This window comes from Haemorhous mexicanus, chromosome 2 (genome assembly GCF_027477595.1).
Source record: "Haemorhous mexicanus isolate bHaeMex1 chromosome 2, bHaeMex1.pri, whole genome shotgun sequence".
Lineage (NCBI taxonomy): Eukaryota > Metazoa > Chordata > Aves > Passeriformes > Fringillidae > Haemorhous > Haemorhous mexicanus.
The window spans coordinates 31,401,719-31,423,118 of NC_082342.1; the positions used below are offsets into that span (position 1 = coordinate 31,401,719).

At 42.7% G+C, this 21,400-nt stretch overlaps 1 protein-coding gene and 2 long non-coding RNA genes across 3 annotated transcripts in view; 1 reads left to right on the plus strand and 2 right to left on the minus strand.

Moving 5' to 3' along the window:
- Positions 1 to 12,989, minus strand: part of MAN1A2 (mannosidase alpha class 1A member 2) — a 133,765-nt gene extending 120,776 nt beyond the window's left edge. Inside the window, exon 1 of the mRNA XM_059838142.1 lies at positions 12,532 to 12,989. Coding sequence (XP_059694125.1) covers positions 12,532 to 12,839 — 308 coding nt within the window. The 5' untranslated portion in view covers positions 12,840 to 12,989. The remainder of the gene's footprint in view (positions 1 to 12,531) is intronic.
- Positions 12,990 to 13,429: 440 nt separating this feature from the next.
- Positions 13,430 to 20,591, plus strand: LOC132323194 (uncharacterized). The gene is made up of 2 exons (XR_009485280.1): positions 13,430 to 14,729; positions 20,473 to 20,591. It is a non-coding gene; the product is annotated as an uncharacterized LOC132323194 (long non-coding RNA).
- LOC132323195 (uncharacterized) lies at positions 15,350 to 19,377 on the minus strand. Its single transcript, XR_009485281.1, has 3 exons — positions 19,252 to 19,377; positions 17,691 to 17,809; positions 15,350 to 15,483 (listed from the first exon to the last, which is right to left on the minus strand). It is a non-coding gene; the product is annotated as an uncharacterized LOC132323195 (long non-coding RNA).
- Positions 20,592 to 21,400: the final 809 nt, after the last annotated feature.

Genomic DNA, 21,400 nt, shown 5'->3' on the forward strand with positions numbered 1-21,400 from the left:
GACGGCTGTCAAAGCCTAATGCAACTTCCTTTCTTGACGATTTCTTTAGTTTTATGGAGAATTTTACTCACTCCTTCTTCTCAGAGGTTAAAGTTCAGTCATTATCAACAGGTTAAAAGAGGCAGTATTACCCATCCATCATCATAACACATACCAGGACCACACCAAGCTTTTGCAAGAAAAAGGCTGGGGCAAAGGCTGTGATGTGAAAAACAATATAGCTGTCCGGGTTTAGGGCAAATTTAGGGAGCAAGCCTCCAAAGGGGTCCCTCTAGAAAGCAAATTCAGGTGGCCCCTCCCTCACCTGGTTCAGGAGACAAAAATTTCCTTTGAGAAAAGTGGAAAAAAACATGTTTAACTAGCAGAGTACTCAAAACATGGGAAAATGAATAATATTAAACAATGGAACTTCATTATTCTGAAGAGATGGCAAAAGCAGAAGGTCCTTTTTGTGGGGTGTGGCTCGGCTTGCTCAGTCTCTTATCCACCCCTCCAGTGCTGGAAAATGCAGTGTACCAGGCCCTGGTGGGCTACAGCCATGAGCTCCCAGTGATTTTTCTGGGTTTTTGGTCCAAAGCAAGGCTTATCAGTTCCAAGAAGAAGAAAAGCCACAGTCTGGGGAACTCCTCTGCCTCAGCTAGCAAAAAAACTAACTAAAAGCAAAGGAGAGCTCTCTCCCACTGTCCGTGCTGCAGACAACACCGTCCGTGAGAGAGCAGGCTGAAGTTCTTATCCCTGTGTTTTTGAATACAGCCACCTCAGACATTTCACTGCTTCTTCTCCCTCCCTTCACTCTCAGATCTAGTTTAAAGGTAGAAAACTTATTTCTTGGCTAAACAGACAAATGGCGATACAATTCAGCATCATAAAGTCACCCCAGGACACTGGTATAAAGGAATACAAGAAACATTTCTGGGTTACACTTCGATCCAACTCTTCCTATCCTTTCCTACCTTCCCAGCTTTTCCATCTCTAGAGAGCATAGAGGATGATGCTGCTGTTTTAGAAGTTCTGGACTAGAGAGCCACTGCATAACCCTTGCCACTTCACTGCCCTGTTTTATTTCAACTGTTGAGCACTGAGCTGAAAGCAGTAAGGTCAAATTGCTAAAAATAAGTGAACAATTCTATAAAAAAGAAAAGGTAGAGCAGAAACTGAAAATAAAATACAAAACCAAAAACCATCTGCCACAAATGTGTTTGAACAGTTTGATGTAAATATAAGAGTTTCTAAATCTCAAAAGACATTCTATTTTAAGCATTACTGAATACACTTTAAAGTTAGAAAGAGCAAGGTTATGGTTGATGGAGTTTAAGGCAATTTTTTCAAGACAGCTTGGAAGAACTCAACTTACAGTCTGTACAGGCTCCAGGAATTTTTTCTTCTTAAAAGAATTCAGATATAGAAAAATGAATTTGTTAACTATCATATTTAAGGAGTACTTAAAAAATTTATGCTTCCATATATTTTCTAGTTACTAAAACACTAGGCAGTATTACACAGCCTGCTTTTTTCCTAAAAATTCCACACTGTAAATCCATGAAGGTTCAAAACAAATTTGCTAGAGAACCAAAGAACAGCAAGTAATTACAACTGACTCAAAAGTTACACACACTGCTTTGGAGTTTGGGCTAGTTGCTAGTTGGTTAACTTGTTACTATATGAGAGGAACTTCCATAGATGTTTCCTTGGATTTTTTTTTTTCCTTTTAAACTCAAAAGAGTCTTTAAATTTTCCCAGGATCACCACCAAATTCTAGAGATTGAAAAATTTTTAACAAAATTAAATATCTTAATGGACTAAACCACAATCTTGTGATGGGTACTGATCTGATGGCTTGTGTCAGTATCTGAAGCTCCCAGCCCACGTTAGGGTGGCATTTTCTTTGCACTGCCTCCAGTTTCTCCAGCAAGTGCTCCTGCAGGTTACATCCCCACTTGAAATGTCACATATTTCATTGAGCATAATGATTCAGGCATCTTGCCAAATTGACACGAATATGTCAAGCCTCATTTTTCTTTGTAATAGCAGTAGATTGGATGATCTAGTCCCACTGTAGTGTGATGGCCAGACGCTATTCCAAGAAAATTATGTCTGAAGAGGGGAGACAGGGTGTCAAGCAAACGACGATGCATAACTGCAACAGCAAACCCATCTGAATAAAATTAGTGCTAGAGTGATTTATGGAAATCGAAACAAACATATCAAAAGACCACAGATGTATAAAACCTGGACCAAACTAAGGACCTGGAGTTCACATGGAGTGTTTAAAACACAATCAGAAAAATTCCATTGTTTCACCAACACACACAAGAACAAAGTTACCATTAGGCTCTTGGCTTAGTGAGTCAATAAACTGTTCCCATCGCCTACTCTGGCCAGCAAGCAGCTGCCAAACACTGCAATGCCAACATGGTGCTAAGTAAAGGCCAGTCAGAAAGAACAACAAAAAAACACTGGTAGAAGAGAAACCTGGAATCTTTTTCACGTTAAGGAGTACCAAGAATGACTGAGTGATGGCAGGGTTTATTGTTTGGTTTTGGGTAGGGATTTGAGTGGATTTTGGTCTTATTTTCACAAAAGAGCTTCCTTTGGTTAACAACACAACTCTGAATCATTTCCGATCACTGTGTTCTATCTCTTCAAGAAAATACTGAGCCAAGTTCATACAGAAGTTATTCATAAAAACTGCCAGTACAGTATCAGTCATCTCCTTAGCCACTGGCTTTGAAGTTTCACATTCGAGTACTGAAATGATGGCAGTGACAACTGATTATCCACCTCACTGGGCAATTTATAGATATTACACACACAGATACCTTGGTATCCTTCCATAGGTATCAGACCCTCAAAATGACAAAGCTCCCAGACATAATACAAAACTAAAAAAATTCCTAGTTATCACTGTGACAGCTACTGAAGAGCAGTTAAGTTCCCTTCCAGCATTTGGGATTTGAAAAAGTAACTCATTTCACATAAAAACAGGTGTAACGGTGAAGCTCTTTGAACTTTTCAATGCATGGATCTGGAGCAATTTAACAAGCGTAACAATTAGCAGATCCAGCTTGACTGGTTTTAAGTATCTAAATCCGAACAGTTCACAGTAACAACCAGTTAAAATCATGTGCAAGACAGTGATAAAACTGAAGTTAAAGTTTTGTTTAATTGCTTGCATTATTTCCCATTTGTTCTGATTTTTTTCTGCTTATTGGAAAATGTCTGAACTACAGACCAATTAATATTTTAATTGTCATGGATTCCACTGTCTGTAGAAGGCAGATTTATTCACAAATTAGAAATCTGAATTTCCATTATACTCCTTATAACATCAGAACTCCACGATGCAAAGAGCCTCTTATACCTCTGCAATATTTTCTTCTCCAGAACACTGTGCATTGCAATTCAGAATTCACTACATGTGTTACTTAATCACTTGGAGAACACTTTCCACTCAAATAGAAGCCAGTGACAACAGAACAGATGCCTTTAGGAAACTAAGGATGTGTGATTACAGTACTGGAAAAACAGACACATGCTTGCATCATCTGCAATTATTAAGTTTAGAATTAAATAGTCATCAGTGTTTCCAAGATAAAACTGATTAAAAGATTTAAAAGGTCACTAGAAACACAGTTCTAAGTCAAGCTACTTCATGCTATCATTTTTTCAAGACAAAATATTTTCTTTCTGTAAGGGGGAAAAAAAAAAAAAAAAGAGGGGGGAGAAATATTGCATCTTAACCAGGAAAATAACTTCCCTCTTCTCTAAGCATCTTTCCCACTACTGCCATCTCAAACCAATCAAGAGAGTGGCAGGTCTTCTTTCAATTTTTATTTTTAAAGCGCACAGCAAATTTTATTTCATAAAAGTAATGAAAACAAACAGGAAGCTTGTGGTCTAGAAAGTCAGCTCTGGATTATGATTTTCTAAATATACTGCAGAAAGGATGCAAGTATTTTGGAGCCAAAGCATATCCTCTAACTCAAGAAAACAGCAAATAGCCATCCAAATGCAATACAGCGGTAAAGATAGCAACACACCCAGAAAAATCTGCCGAGGAAACAGCACACGGCTGCGAGCTATTCTTACTTGCTAACAAACCTAAACCAGGAATAGAACCCAGTATATTAACCACAGGTTTGTTTATCCAGCAGGACAATCCAAGCAAGAAGATGTGATCTTCCCATTCCCACTGAAGATTTAAGGGATATACCGCTCCCACAAACGATATGTTTTTCTCACCCTTTGTAAGTACATTCAGGTTGATCCAATAAAAAGCAAATTGGATTAGTTTGATTTACCACTGATGGTCACCTGCTCTTAAGTGGCCTGATGGTACACTTCAGCCTTAAAGCATGTCAGCAGGTCACAGAGAGATATGATAACAAATTACTGAGAAAATACTTACACAGCTTGTCTGTGCAAGCTTCAGATGCCTTGCTGACCTGCAAATGGTGCTAAAACTCAGCTGAGATGAATGTCAACATGCAAATGACTTCCAAATGGGTACTAGCATACAGAAAAAGCTGGAGCAGCTCTTTATGAAGACAGGCTGAGAGAGTTGGGGTTGATTTAACCAGGAGTGAGCTCCATGGAGACCTACTACCAGCCTTCCAGTACCAAAAGGAACTTTGGTACTGGAAGAGGGACTTTTACAAGAAAGCTGGAGAGGGACTTTTTACAAGGGTGTGTAGAGACAGAATAAAGGAGAATGGCCTTAAACTAAAACAGGTTTAGGTAAGATGTTAGGAAGGGGATGAGGCACTGGAATGAGTTGTCCAGAAAACCTGTGGATACCCCATCCCTGGAAGTGTACAGGGCCAGGCTGTATGGGGCTTTGAGCAATCTGGTCTAGTGGAAGGTGTCCCTGCTTTTGGAAGGGGAGTTAATAATTGATGTTCTTTCAGATACCTTCCAACCCAAACAGTTCTAGAATTCTGTGAAAACTGACACTTCAGCATGCTGGTGTTAACAGACACAAAGTAATCTCATTGAGGAGCTCTCAGAGCTTTATATAGCAAGAAAATACTTTCGTCACTCCCTTAAATCTGTAATTTTGCTCATGCCATACTGATCAGATTACATAATGTTAAGCCTAGTGAAAACCTCAAACTTGCTCTCTCAAATAGAATCACAGAAATAACTAGCTGGCCACTGGAAGCTGTGATGGTAGTACTGCTGCGAGGAGCTGGGGAAGCACCTCCAAAATCCTCTGGTGGGTTAAGAGTTAACTAACAATTAACAGAGCACATCAAACATTAACAAAACTGATGCTGAATACCATATGCAAGGTAATCCAGTTCATAGGTGTGCATCATAATAATATTTAAGAGAACAAAGGCAGCAAGACAAAATGACAAATATGATTCAATCTTTGGGCAAATAAATCCTCTGAGAAACAGAACTAACACACCCCTGTATTTCAAACATAAATGACCTTTAGCCTTCTGTCCCAATGTTTTCTACTACTTCAGTAAACACACCCCGTTGCTACTGCTATGCCACAAAACCCAGGTTTTCCTTACCACAGCATTCATTTCCAACCACCCTTCTCTAACAATCAGCGAAGAACAGAAAACTCATGCTGTGGCTGGCTCAAAATTACACTTGTGCAGACTGACTAGCAGCAGCAGAAGTATCAGAAGCTACTCTTGGGCTCAGTGATCCTTCCTTCAGCACTGTTCCCAATTAAGGTCTTTCCCTCAGCACCAGGACACACAAGATAGAGAAATGTAATTCTAACAGGTCACCCTTTGCTGCTGATTGACTGGGGAAAAGGAGGGAATAAAGAACAAGGAAGGATCAGTGAGAGCTACAATGTGTCCACAGCATGTCCACATAAACTTTGTTGGCTTCCTAGACAAGGCTAAAAAGACCTTTCAAAAGCAGTCTCTAGATAACAAAATAATATTACAGGTTACTTCTTAACCTATCTTCTCAGCTTTTTTTTTTCTTTTTAAATTTTAGAAATGCTAGTGTACCTGGTTAGGTACTCTAAAAAACAAGAGTGGAAGGAATGGAAGTTACCAGGGAAAATTATCTCCCTTACTATTTATCATTTAGTATTTGTAGAGCTGAAAAATAATACAGAACCTCCACATCCTTGAGTGAATAGATGAAGTTCCATAATTTGCTCTATACTGGGCACTAGATTAGACAAAAAAGACAAAAGGAATCAAAAGCCTACAGATTTTATGAGCAAACATATGACAAGAACTTAGTCACCAAAACTCTTCCCAATTGACCCCCTATGAATACATGTATTCACTCTAAATAAAACAGTTACAGGCATACAGGACATTTGGAGCACTCAGAATTTTTATTTCAAGGTTTGAGGTGGCAGGAAAAAGGCATTTATTTTTTCTCTTTCTTGCCTCTTACTGGCTTATTGGCCTGTTGAAGACCCCTCTCCCCACAGTTTACTCGCAACAGAACTCTTAATTCAGTAAAAAAGTGATGATCTAGTTACTGAGTTAAGACAGATGACAGCACTCACTTGAGCCAGCTTCTGAAAATAAAGGGAAAAGAACAAAATCCCATAAGCTATACCCAAACATGTGTCCCCAGGTTCCTACTCTGTTAGCCTGAATAACTACTGTGAGAAATAGCTGCCTACCCATGAGACCAGACTTTTATCAACATTGAGAGCTGCAATAATTAGAAGTGAAGGATGGTGGAATAAAAGCACTGACCATGTTTAGAATTTTACAGGCTTCTTAGGGATGGACATAAGAAAGGCCTATGAAAACATGTACACATACCGGGTGTGTATGTAAAACTAATTACAAGTTTGGTAATATTTGTTGTAAAGAAGAAAACACGCATAACTCAAAACTAGCCCAGTAGGTTGGAGATGTTTGTATTTACTACAGGAAACTGAAAGGATTAGAAGATGAGGGAACTCCTGTAGTGCTGTATGCCCACAACTAGCCATACTGCTTACTATTGCCTGCACTGCTACCATCATCAAGCAACCCACATTTATGCTAAAGTTCTTCTGAGATTTTAATCTACAAAACTCCAAATGAACCAAATTGCTACTGCCTTCCACCCACTAGCTGGCATAAATCCAGCCAGCAGGCTTTCTGCAGTTTTCCCACGCCTGATTGTTTCCCATCATGTAGACAAAGTGTAGATCATGCAGAAAACCAACAAGTTCAAGCTTTTTTTTTTTTTTTACTGGAAAGGGTAAGAACTGGAGAATACCAGCACTCAGCTCCTCTCTTTCATAATACAGGAAATACTTTGACTAACTGGAGTACAGCAAGAAAACATGAAGAAAGCAGCACTCTACATATGATGTAGGCTGCTCAGCAGATTGGGGGGGGAGGAGGGAGGACATCTAAACAGATGGTCTAAAATTTGCATTTTGTATTTCAAAGCATTTCTCAGCCTACAACATAAAGCACTAATTTCAGCAGAACCTTAGAAATAACCCAAGAGGGTACTTCTCCCACTGTCCAGTGCAACTTCAGGAAAAATCCCAATTACATTAAGGTTATAATGTGGGCACTCCAGAAGACATCAAGCTCCCATAATTCTTCAAGTACCAGCATCACCTCTCAAGTCTCTTCTCAACACAGGCTCCAGAGAAAAGAATAACATGCAGCTACTAAAAACTCTAGCTAAGAAAAGTCTTCAAATAAAGAGGGTCAGTGCTCTTTGCAGAAGCTTCAGCAGCTGAAGACTGACACCAGGCAGTTACACCTCAACTTCACCCTAGACATGAGATGTTTCTGAAGCCTGACTTGGAATGCACTATCCTGCCCTCACTGGCTCCAGATGACACCGTGAGGACTTCCATTTCCTGAATGAGGCACTCCAGAAAATCCTTGCTTCTAGATCAAGCATCTCAGCTTAAAATCAGTGCCCACATTTCAGAGAGACTGTGGGGAGCCTGCTCTAAAGACAGGCTCAATCTCATCCACTGAAAAATTGAATGGAGTAGGAGCTGGGGGGCGGACACTAGAGTGGCTCCTGATTTTTCAGGGGAAAAAAACAGGTTCCCTGAATCACAATAATCTTATAGTCATTAATGAAATGTGCCTCAAGAAAAGTTGGAAAGGAAGAGCAAAGAGTTTTATGCACTTTTATACTCGATGGCATGGCAGAGGATGACAGAAGACACTGATCCCACTGAGTAACAGAAGTTAAATTATCTCCTCTGCCTACTTTTACTATAGCTAGCTAAGTAATATAGATGAGAGAAGATAAAGGGATTCCAAATAAGCATATTAAGCTTTTCATGTTTCTTTTTTAAAAAACTGGAGAAATTAGAGGAAGAAATTAAGACCAAAAGCACCTCAGAATAATTTTTGTTACTTTCACCTCCTAAGAGTAGAGACAGCCACTGCTACTACCAAAGAGACAACCACACACTGAGCAACAGAAGATAGAGCACTTTTAGATTACTGCCATATATCTGCTGACCCACAACTCATCATATCAGACTGCAGAGCTATCATCCTTGCATAACACAGCAGTCAGTATTCCTCAGCATTCCAGAAACAGAGTCAAAAGCATGATTTAAACTGATCTATACCCACCACCACACAGAGGCCAAGGCATTGAGATGGGCACATGTATCATGTATTAGCAGCAGCTGCTGTCACCCTGATGACTTGAGGGTTTGTGAGGTTTTTTTTCAAGCACAGACAGAAATTTTGACTTGAAGTGATACACAGGAATTCAGCAGCTGAAGATGCATCTTCACAAATTCTGAAGGATTGAACTATTTGCCCAACAGCAGTCCAAGTACTGCTACAAAGTAGCTAAGAGCTCATAAAATTACATTTGTTGCCTCTGAGATTAATATACTTTCACCACAGAAATGGCCTTAGCTTTTGTCAAGTAATACAGAGAGCAGCTCCTTTGACAGATCATTAAAGAAACAAGTCTTCTCCATTTACATATTGCAGATAGTCTTATTTTCTAAAAATCTGAGAAATCAAGGAGATGACATGGCATTTGCATTCTCACTCATTTGCATCAGATGCAAAGAAGCTATAAGAATATTTTGCTTTACCTCCAGAGCTATCTTTTAGATCTGGTACTGAAGAATGAACCACAGATACTCGAAAAGTAACTGGGTATTAAGAAACACCTTAAGTATCTTTGTGTGCCAAGAGATGCAGAAGTTTGGGAAAAATTACAGTTATCTAAAATTATGTAACAAATTTTGAGGACTACACAAGTTTGTTTGGCAAGATGTGTCTTCAAAACCATGCAGCTCTCGTTCCAGAATCTCTGCAATATCCTACTTGAAATGGAAAGAAATTCATCTTCAGGAAATGAAATTGATTTTTTAAAAGTGTGATATGTGTATGCACATATCTTCCTAAGTCCTGGACTAATCCTTTCCACTCTCCCTCCTCTCAAAAGCAAAAATTTGTGGTACACCTTCCCAACATTACTCACTCATTCCCCATGCACTACCCTGCAGGAAGAGCTTACAGATGAAATGAACAGCTGAAAGTGAGCATTACCTTGCAATACAGCCCATCCATCTCCCAAAAACAGACTGCAGTTTTACTCCAGATTTTAACTATCTTCTTAGAAGAAATGTGTTTTTCTCTGGAGATAGGTAAGAACATTGTAATTCTTGAATAAATATTTAAGACCATCAGGAAGGGAGTAGGGCTTTCTCCCCACACCCTCCCAATTTTTCTGTCTGAAAGGGGAAAACAAAAGACAGGAGCAGTAAAGAAAACAATTTCATGGAAGATGTAAACTTAATGTCAGCAAGGGGTAACCACTGTAACAATAAAAATAAAAGCACTCAAGAATGTCAAGGGTGCCCAGGGGAAGAGGTAGGAAAGCAATGCAAGGAAGACAGAGAAAGTCCAGTGGGAACCACTGTTTGCACACCCAACACTAAAGCATGATTTTTACAATGATTTTCCACCTACATCACTGCTGCATTTTTCTAGAAGATAGAAAAAAATATTTCCAGTAGCCTACAAAACTAAAGATTTTAGTAAGGCAAAATGAGCATTAAAATACTATAGCCTATATACCAAGGAAGCAATATAATAAGATATGTGTTTTATCATTTGATAGATGTCAATACCAGCATTCACAGAATAAACACTTTCCTTTTTAGTGACTAAATCAAAACATCTGTCACTTCATAATCAAGTGTATACTTCATATGAATGACCTTTGATCCAATTAGTTCTGAAGCCCCTCGATTTCTGGAAACACAGCTTGTCAATCCATCCTCACCCTTCACATTTTAGGCTACATCCTCCTTCATATTAGGATTAGGTTAATTTCTCTTGACCTTTTGTACCCCAACTACTCTGCCTCACTCAAAAAACAGCACTTACAAAGTAGCTGATGCTTGACTTTGCCCCTTGATAGTAAGCAGAACAAATTTTTCCATCCCAAACTGCGACGGTAAGTAATCCAGAACTCACCACAGAAGATCCTACACTTTCTCAAAATACCATCTGTCAATGTCCCTGCAATCCAGGAGCAAGAACTCCACAATGAAAATGGCAGCATGTGTTTTCCATTATGGTAAACAACCACATTAGCCACAAGCTGATGGCAAATAGTCTGTTGCTAAAACTGTGGTGATCAGCCAAAGTTGCTTCAAAAGTAAAACACATAACCTTGCTTCACAATGCATATTGTGACATTCACACAAGGGTCTTACAAGCAGGTTAAGCAGGCAGGCTTTTAAGTAGTTAAAATATGCCTGGTTTACAAAGCTAAAACAACAGGAAAAGTAATTATTCTTGCTCAAATAACAACTCAAAAATTGAACATGACAGGGAAATTTGGATGGAGGACAGGTGGGAGGTACACACAGCCATAGCAATACAGGAACCATAGGACAGTTAACTGATGTCAGGATAACCACTTTGTTTAAGAACAGATCCCAAACAACCTTAGCTCTGACAGTTGTAAGCTACTGCTTATCTACACATGACACACAAAAAAGTAGTACTTCATTCCTAAAGCTGTGGCCTCAGTAACTAAAAGAGGGAACCTGGAAAGGATATGAACTATCACTATCAACAGACTCCTTTCTTCTACAGCCCATCTACTGGGCAACACAAGGTACAACAGCCACAGCTGGAGTTCTGAACATTTCTGAACTCTTCTTTTTGTTTCATCTGTCCTATATTTTAGAAACTGATTTTGACTGCATGTGCCACAGGGACTGGGGAAGCTAAGAAATAAGATCACACACATACACACACACACAAAAATAAACCCACACAGTGAAAGACAAGAACTTCAAAGGCATATTAGAGACTGTCTAAACTTAATGCAGCGTTCAACCACACCAGCAATTAACATCATAGACAAAATAACTCCTTGTTAAATATTAAGCACCCATGCCCTCTCAGATAGGGAGAAAGGGCTCATCTGAAGTGCCCAGAGACATCCAACAGCAAAGATGCCTTAAGGAAAAATACCATAGTATTCACATATTCTTTATAACTCATAACAGATTAATAAAAAGAAGTAAATTAAAGCCTCTCCTTTTAATCTCATACAAATAACCTTTAAATAATTCTTATGCCAGTAAGACATATTTCAAGTTGCTTCCAAAGGAACACTATCAGCATAAGTAACCTTTGTTTAAAATTCCCTGTGTTACTAATTTGAGTATGGAAAAGCAGGTATTTTATCACCCACCATCATATTTTAACGCATCTTTGACAGTGAAGAGAGATCTGTCAGACTCATTAAGATACAGGCAGCAGGGTAGGATTTAGGCAACTGAAGTATGTTAGAAGCAAATATATTGTATAATCATCATTTAAGGTTTTTTACCGCCTTTTCGAATACTTAACTTCATGATCCAGTCCTGAACATTTAGAGGCTTGCACCACACAAAGCTTTAGGTAGCCTCTATAAAGCTGTTGATACAGTATATCTACCCATGATACTCTTATTTTATCTGTGATTTCTTTATGCTGGCAAATACAATTAAGGAAACTCAGCCACCGGCACCTTCAATCGTCTGGATTAACATTGGGGCAAGTAATTTTAAGGGCCAGAAAAAGGCAATTGTGCCATCTGCACTAGTTCTGTGTCCTGCACGTCACAGGCTGACAGCCTCTGGATCACAGCATGAAGTCTTTTTCAGATCAAAGTTCTTGTGCACTATTCAGCAACAAGCAGCTGTTTTGAGTAAGCACATAATAGCTGTAGAAGAGATGCAGCAGTTTTTCAGTGACTTATACTGCCTCCACAAATGCCATAACTTAACCCCCTTCTTTCCACGGCTGATGCATGGAATTGGCTAGGGTGAGAAAATAAATCAGCCACTGGAAGACACCTCGTATTTGCCCTCCCAGCTCTAGCTCGCCAGAAGGCTAAATTCCCACTGGGGAAGGCAACACGGAGCCACAGCTACATATGGCAGCTAGAGGACACAAGGCTAGCGCTCAGAAGTTGATACACGCTGGGGAGACACGAGGATGTCGGTGAGAGGAGGGACAGCAGCACGGGAAAGACATATTTTAAGGGATCACCCAGTCCCGCTCCCTTCCCGGCGAGCGAGGCACCCACCTGTGCCGGTGCTCGTCGTGCCCTTGCCCGTGGATGAGGAAGCCGCCGAGGTTCTTGCCCCCTTTGCTGGTGTCCACGTGGGGAATGAGCACATCCTCCAAGCCCAGGTCAAAGCGCTTGTGCTTCGAGGAGTCGGGGAGGAAGAAGAACGCCCCGAAGCACAGGGTGATGAAGGCACTAAGAATAAGGAGCAGGATAAATTTTTCGGAGAGTCTCAAGGTAGCCCTGTGGTGCGGGAAGGCGGAGGCCCCCAGGTTCAGCGGGGGCAGCCTCCGCCCGGAGAGCGGCAGCAGGGCGGGAGTGGTCATCCTTCCGCTAGCGACCCCCCGGCGGGGCACGGCTCATCCCCTCAGCCCCTGCGGAGGGCGGCCCCGGCCCGCCTCGGGGGCTGCGGGCGGCTGCACCATCACCATCCTCCCCGCGGGTGCCGGAGGAAGGGAGAACGGGGGGGGAGGCCGGGCCGCCCCGACGGCCCTCGCCCCCACGGGGGCTCGGGCCGGGGCGCGGTCGCCCCGCTACCTGCGCGCCCCCTTCCCTCCTTCCTTCCTTCCCTCCCTCGCCGCGGGGCCAGCCGGGCCCGAGCGAGCGACTCCGGTCAGCGGCGCTCCCCGAGCTCCGCGGCCGCGGGGCTGCGGGACGAGCGGCAGCGGGGAGCCGGGGACCCGGCCTGGCTCGCGGCGTCGCTCCACCTGCGTCCCCTTGTCCGGGCCGGGCGGAGGCGCATCCCCCTGGCCGCGCCGGGGCCCCGCCGCGGACGACGCCGGGAGCGGCCGCCGCGCCGGTCCCGCTCCGGACCCTCTGCCCGCCCCCACGGCGCCTGCGCGGCGGCGGCGGGCGGCGCACGCGCGCGGGGCGGGGGCGGGGCGGGGGCGGGGCCGGCGCGGCCCCCGCGGGGACCGGGAGCGGGAGCGGCTGCGGGGCCGAGCTGAGGGAGTCGCGTCTCTCGGGGGGAATCACCATACGGACAGGCAGCTGCGGGAGACGGCCCATGGGTGGCCACAAAGATGCTGAGGGGACTAGGGCATCTCTTTTACGAGGGAGCTGCGGGAGCTGGGCCTGTTTTGTCTAGAGAAGGCCGAGAGGGGATCTCATTAATGCACATAAATATCTCAGTGGTGGGTGCCCAGAGGATGGTGCCAGACTCTTTCCTCTGGTGCCCGGCCACAGGGCGAGGAGCAGTGGCCATAAACTGAAACACTAGAAGTTTTACCAAGACAGGAGGAAGAACTTCTTTACCCTGAGGGTGGCAGAGCACTGGAACAGGCTGTTCATGGAGATCCATGGAGTTTCCCTCTCTGGAGACATTGGAAGCCCACCTGCATGCATTCCTGCTCCCTTATTTGCACACAGTAACCTGCTCCGTGTGACCCTGCCTTGGCAGGGGGGTTGGACTAGAGGACCTCCACGAAGTCATCGTGGGCACCCCATAAGACAGGGTTTCAGGCAAAGGCAAAAGGAAAGACCTGGTCAAGGGAGCTGCAGGAACCAGAGTCAATGGAGGTCACAGAACAAAAGTAGGTTCATAAATTTGGGAGACAAGTTTCCCTGGCAGCTTTTTTCAGAGTAAGGTGTTTTCCACATTATAAAGGTTTAAAAACGCTGGAGACTCAGGTACTCCCAGATGATGGAGACCAGAGTCTGTTTAGTGAAGCTGGCAGCCAAATCTGAATCACACAGCTAAGGAGGTATAAAGGCAGGGGAGAGAGCAGGTCAGCTCAGCCTGCTGAAGTGAAGCTAGCTGGGCTGGAGAGGACTTCCCAGGTGCAGGCAGCACCCCCAGGTTCGGCTAGGAGTGACAGGATGAGAACTGAACTGAAGCAGCAGGCAGCAGCTCCCTGCAGGAAACCTTCCTGCTGAGACAAGCTCCAGAAGGAAGAGGAATCCCATCTAGAGGTGTCAATACACAAAGAAAGTGAGAGAGAAAGCATTGAGACATGTGTCCTGCAGGTAGACAAAGCAGACACACAGCCAAGAGTGGTTTCCAGTACCACAAATGCTGCCAATGCCCCTGAGTGGAGTGCCTTGATCCCTGTCACAGCAGCTGGAATCTGAGCAATGCAGGTTTGATAACAGCAATCCCAGGCATTTAGGTTTGTTATCTGGCTTATACTTCGTTTTATGCGGTTTGAATTTGTAGAATTATGCTGGCCTGTGGAAAAAGAACTCCAAGCCCAACTGGACATGCTGAATTAATAAAGGTTAGTCCTCATCTTTTCGTCTGAGTGTGGTTTACTATGAAAATTAAGCCCTCAAGAAAGGTTACTTTGGGATGTTTCCAGGGAAGGAAACCAGCTGAGCTAACAAAAAATACTCTGACAGTCATACAATGGCACAGGTGTGGGTGCTTCAAAGAAATCGAGATTAAGGAACACTTAGGGCCAATCAAGTTAGTTGATGTTAACTGCTCAAGGTAAAGGAGACCTTGACAAGATTAACTTCTCTGCTCTGACCGCTCCTTATGTCCTCACAACCAAGCTATGAATCCCACCTTGCTGGATCTTATTGCGTTTCATGTGGGAGCTGTTGGCCTTTCCCATCTCTCTGCCCAGCTAAACTCTTTCATCAACTTATTTTGCTTCCTCTTCTCTGTTTTCTACAAACAGAACCCGTGACAATGCCATGCAGCAGACAGCTGGGCCCTGCTCAGTAATCTCACACTAGTGAAAAGCAAAACAAAGTGAGAAACTGCCATGAGGTGATAAAACCCAAAAAGCCAGTGGGGTACAGAGATACCAAAAAGAGGAGATGCAAAAAGAGCTGTATTATCAATGATACTACAATGCACTCCAGTCAGTACAGAAACTAAACCCAACATTTAATGATGTTAGAACAGGATCAACATGCTTCAACTGGTCTGCTGGCCATTTCAACTGTCTTCTAGTTTTGATCTGGTAAAGTAAATTATCTTCAAATATGTTCACGTCTTCACTTGTTAAATTGCTTACACACAGTCTGGAAAACAAAGAGCAGTCCATGAAGACTTTTGTTCTTCCGTCTTTTTGCCCTTTGCTTCACTCTTCTCTGCCAACTGCTAGTTCTTCCTTTGCTTTAAAAGACTGAGCAGAAGCTTCCAATTTATTTTAGAAAATGTTTCTTTGTGTTTAGCATATTGGCAGAAAGTGACATTTCTGTAGGTTTTTTTCAGTTTGTGATGACCTTTCCAAATTCTAAAGCATCTGTGTCTAAACCGTGATGAAGTTTTGTATTTCTACAACTTTGTGCTTGTTTTGACTTCCTTACTTTTTACCAAAGTCTAATAGTAATTTTTCATCCTTTGGTTCTGTCATACTGGGTAATATGCATATCCCTGTAAGTTTGCCAGTGATTTTCCACGCTGCAGTGCTGTTATTCTGTAGCTGAACAACATTAAATATAGAACGATATTGCATTAGTTGGGTTTTGTGAGCCTGTGCTACACTATATAGATTTTGCATCTATTAGTGTTTTATCACAGACACCCAGAACACTCTCGGAAGTGTCCTGAGCAGAAACATAAAGGTTTTCACAAGAACCAGGAATTTCCCATACTCACTGCCTTGACTTTGATCAATTGCTAATGTAACTGGGAACTTGAGGTCCAAAAGTGCTTGATCATCAGTTCTAAAGTCACTGTATTTCCACAAACCAACATTTTTGGAAAGCTATTAGGGCAGTTCACATTTTTCAAAGGTACACAAAGTAAGTCTTGTAGAAGTACAGATCCATATCAATGTACTATTTCTTTCTTCTTGAAACTGCAGTGATCCTTTCTAGCATCAGAATTTGGACACACAATCTGGATTCATTGTTTGCGAAGCCTCTTCTTCAGTTTTCTCTCCAAAACTGTCCAGCCTTTCCAGGTTGCATGGAAAATCCGATGTGTCTTGATATAACATTCATGTTCTGTTGGACTCAATGGTGACTGCGGTCCCAAGAGCACATTCTTTATGAAATCTAAAGTCTAGAGACTCACTAGGGGTTCCTGTGGCTGTCTTTATGTTTTTCCCCCCTATCCCTCCAATCACAGCCCATCTGAAAAAGACTTTACCCTCAGCCAGGCTTTGCCAGAAACCTTTGGTCTTTGGCCCATTGCCCTGCTCTCTATATCCTCCTGCCTGTGTTGCTGGGTGTATGTAAACATACACTTCACTATTATTTCTATCAAAACAATCATCACAAATTGACCTTTGCAATTCAGATCCCATTTTCTTCCAAGCAGCCCTTACTCTTTAACTTTACAAGGAAGACTAGCCTTGTTCATCCTTAATGTGGCTAAGCAGGATGATTATTACTGTCCTAATCTCATTCTCCTCCTTTCATTTTCAATTGAGATGAGAACACACTCTTCTCCTAATTCAGACCTATACCACATGCAAGGTCTTCTGCTCTGAATTCTATGTCCTCACATCCACATTCTGTCTCACACCTTGCTGAGATTTTTCTGCGTAACGTATCAAAGATATGAACTTTCTGATCCATCACCTCAGCCAAACTATTCCACCTAGGTATTATCATGCTTCCTTGTCTCTGGTTCTGAAAAAGGCAGTATTGCACTTTTCATGTCCATTCGGAGTTCTTCTGGAAAGGCATTTTCTTTGTGACTGCCCTTGCTGTGTCACTTCAAGCTTTGCATCTTCCCAATCTTTCCTGACATGCCTTCCCCCTCTCCTAGCATTTCTGATTCATCACTAAGACACCAGCTCCTCCTACACCCAGTTGGCCCATAATATCAGCCTCCAGCACCTATTTATTAATGTTTCAAGTGCTTCCATACTTTCTTCTGTGCTTCCCTAAGGCATGAAAGGACCTGCACATCAAAAAGAAATTTGGGAACCATGAAAGTGTATTAGACTACACCAGAAAATTTGCGGCTATGAAAACTGAACTTACTAATGGCAACTTCTCTACAGAGACACAAAATGGGCATAAGTATCAGATTGTAAAAGGAAAATGTGATATCTATCAGTGTGTATTTGAATCAGCAGCAGTAATGCTGTTCTTTGGCTTAAAAGTGAAAATAAGTTTTCCAGGGATGGTCAGAAAAAAGAGCCAAGAGCCACAGAGCTTCAAGGCTTTGAAACCAAATAGTTGCCTGTAGTGTGCACTGGGAAGACCATCCCTGAATTATTGCAGCTTGTTAAATGCATGGAAGAGAATGTGTAACAAGTTAAACATATCACCTGCTTCATGGTCTGGGTTTGAATATGGTGGGACTTGATGGCTGAGGTTGTCACTGGAAATAAAAACCGAGCTGATCATTCAGATGGACACGAATCTCACACATTTGGTGGTCGACAATCTGCTTTAGAAGAAAACAGGATTTATGCCCCATTTGTGCAATCCTAAAAATAGAATTGCTAAGACATCTTTACGATAATAGAGATGAGAAATTTCTAAGTAAATAAATTATAGCTTCCCGTTGCCAGAAGTTTATTACAGAAATGAGTCAAGATAAAGATTTTCAACATTATAAAAAACAAGTCAGAGTCCGCTTTGAAACATAATTAGAAAAACCTGTCACCCGTTGCCACAGGCATACTGAGATGGGCAACATTTAACAGTGGCAGATCAATCAATGTTTGAAAGGGTCATGTTTTTCTTAAAATTCCATCCCTAGTCTGGTGAGCACTACAGGAGAGTGTGAAAATCAAGTTCATATTTCACAGTGAAGCGTTCTTCCATTCTGGAGAGGGCAGATTAAAATTTGGCTGGAAAAGAGAGAGATTCGCTCCCTTGCAGCTGTGTTTTAGAATATCTGCATGTCCCCTGTTCCTCCATGCAGATCTTCGTGCCTGTCTCAATGAGCCTCCCTGCAGGCATATGGACCCAACTGCACTGATTACTTTGCAGAACTGGGGGTTAGAAATTACGAAGCCACATGCTTTATAATTGCAAAGTCACTAACTTATCCCAGTCTTGTTCAACGATCTTCTCCTTCCCAGCAGGGCCCATCTGTCACCATTTCACTAACTCCATGTTTTAATGAGATCCAATTTCACTCTTTGCTTTCAAGTGTTTTTATTCTATATCTGTACAGTGAAAGAAAAGAAGAATGTTTTCTATTAAAAGAAAGTCATAAATACGTGGAAAACTGAAGGGCCCCTGCATATATCACCATTTAACATTTTATTATTGTATTATTTATAGTTTTGCATTATCTTCCTTCAATACCAAAAGAGCAATTAAAAGATGCTTCACTTTAGAAAGAGAAAAAACATGAAGGAAAGGTGGAAATTCAAGAATAAACTGCCTTAGAACTATAACAAGCTGAGAAGCAAGTCCTTTGGCAAGCCTAATCTTTGGGTAAAATGTTCTCATTCAGCTCATGCTACTGAATGAGCCTTGGACCATGAACAGTCAGTGAAGAATTCTGCAGTTACATGAGAGTATAGCCCTTGATATAAAAATAACAGTGTCAGCTCTCACATTCTTACCTCCCTTCATTAGCCCAGCCACAGATCTGGACGGAAGAAAGGTTCTACACAACTTGCAGCTCTTCCAGGCTTTACATATAATACCTTTATACCTGGAATCTCCTAGGCTGACTCAAGGCTGACAGTGGAGCTGAAGGCATCAAGACAAATTGACCAGATGGAGTAGCTGTCCGTTCACAGGATACACTATGAAGCTCATGTACCAATGCTCCTTTCTTCCAAATGAATCAAAAAGGCCAGATCAGGAGCACCATCATCAGCTACAGTGGGCAAATACATTACTTTGTTGCATAGACACAGTACTCACCTAACAAATGTCTGTCAGACAGTTGTCTGTCCTGCATTTATCCAGCCAGTTGCAGAGTGATGTGCAGCTGGGAAAGCTGCTGTGCTGTGTCCCAAGCATTGTGCTCATCCTTGCTGCTCTGTGAAGCCATCAGGGTACCTGTCAGGACTGGTAAGACAGGGATTTTTCATCTGCCTCTGTGCAGGTTGAAAGTCAAGCCAGTGGAAATGGAAGATTTACTCATCCAAACACAAGGCTTCCTCTTGATTTGTTATTCTGCCCATTACACTGTTCAGTAATCCTGCCCTCATTTATCTAACACTTTCTCCCTCTCTCCCACCATTCCCTCCAAGTCATCTAAAGCCACCCAGCCCTCAGGTGGCTACTGCTTTTCCTACCCACCATCTTTTAGCTGAGCTTGTGCATGGGTCTGTAATTACACATATCCAAACATCAGACTAGCACTGCCAGGCTTCCCTGCAGAAGCTGCAATAGGAATATATCCAGCAAAGGCCCTACATTCCATCTCTGAAGTGCCTCTAGTTAGGAAATTCTAATACCCTCCCCTCTTCCACTGGATGAGGCTTTCTAGCTACGAATCCCACGGGGTCCCTGCCTGTATTCCAGCTGTGCCATGTGAGCCTGAGTGGCCTCCCACTGCTGGTCTGGGATTTCCCAGATGTACATAGGTGTGGGTGAGTAGTAAGCCTGACCTTTTTGATCATGCTGCATTTATTAAGGTAAGAATCAAAGTCATATATACACAAGGAACCCAGAATTTGCTTTAAATGTTGTTCAGGCTCCACTGGCTGAGTAGCAGACAGAAAATAATTGAGTCCAGTGCATCCTCATGGCGCGAGCTCTACTTGACAGCTATACAGCAGCTGTGTGAGGTGTGTGTTTGAAACCACCCTAACTTCCAAATACACAGCCCCCCCAGCTGGAACAACTATGCAGGAGATTTGCAGCTACTTGGATCTAATAGATACACTTAGAAAGTCTCCTGTTCCAGCGAATTTTAAATTCTGGATACTGAAACAGAGCTTCTCTGGTGAAATCTAGGCATGGGACAATGGGTGAAGAAAAAAGGTGTTTCTGTGCCTGCTTCTACTGGTTGTAATGACCAGTGTTGCCACTGTTGATAAAAATGCCCAGAGACAGGAGACTGGGAACTTCTGCTCTACTGTATCTGTGATTATACACCTTCACCATCATTATACATTCTCTTATTTTCCCTTCCAGAAACACCCACATGTGAGCACACACTCTGAAAACGAAGAACAGGGAGCTGTTTCCCCTCAGGAAGAATGAAGCCAACTTCATCCCTTCTCTCAAGCATGAATAAAAATCTGCTGATCTTATCTGAATGTCTTCAGAGCTTTACATTTAGTCCTTTCATGCCTCAGAGAGCCTATCCAGCCTCCCTATAAATGCTGCAATGGAAGTTTATGTTCCATCCAATAGTTAAATAACTGCTGACAGGTTATTGTGTTGTATCATTGCTAGATATTCACATACTTCTTCAGGGACAGTGGCCAAGTCAAAAGATAGAATAAAAGATAGCAGCATGAATGCTGCGCTTACTGTTTGTGGTTTGGTACCTAAAATTTGTATATAATAGAAATTCAATGCATTAGAGTCCTTAAAATGAAAATCACAAGTCACAGTAAATATAGAAAAAAGATCAAGGCAGTGGAAGATGTTGCCAGATCCTGCAGTTGAGTCATTACAACCCCATGCAACGGTACAGTCTTGGGAAAGAGCGGCTGGAAAGCTGCCTGGCAGAGAAGGATCTGGAGGTTCTGGTTGACTGAACATGAGCCAGCTGTGCCCAGGTGGCCAGGAAGGCCAATGGCATTCTGGCCTGTATGAGCAATGGTGTGGCCAGCAGGAGCAGGGCAGTGATTGTCCCCCTGTACTCAGCACTGGTGGGGCCAGACCTTGAGTGCTGTGTTCAGTTCTGGGCCCCTCACTGCAAGAAAGACATGGAGGGGCTGGAGTGAGTCCAGAGAAGGGCAACAGAGCTGGTGAAGGGTCCGGAGCGCAGGTCTGAGGAGAAACAGCGGAGGGAGCTGGGGGTGTTTAGTCTGGAGAAAATGAGGGTTGGGGGACCTTATCACTCTGAACAAAACCCTGAAAGGAGGCTGCAGCCTTGGTCTCATCTCCCAAG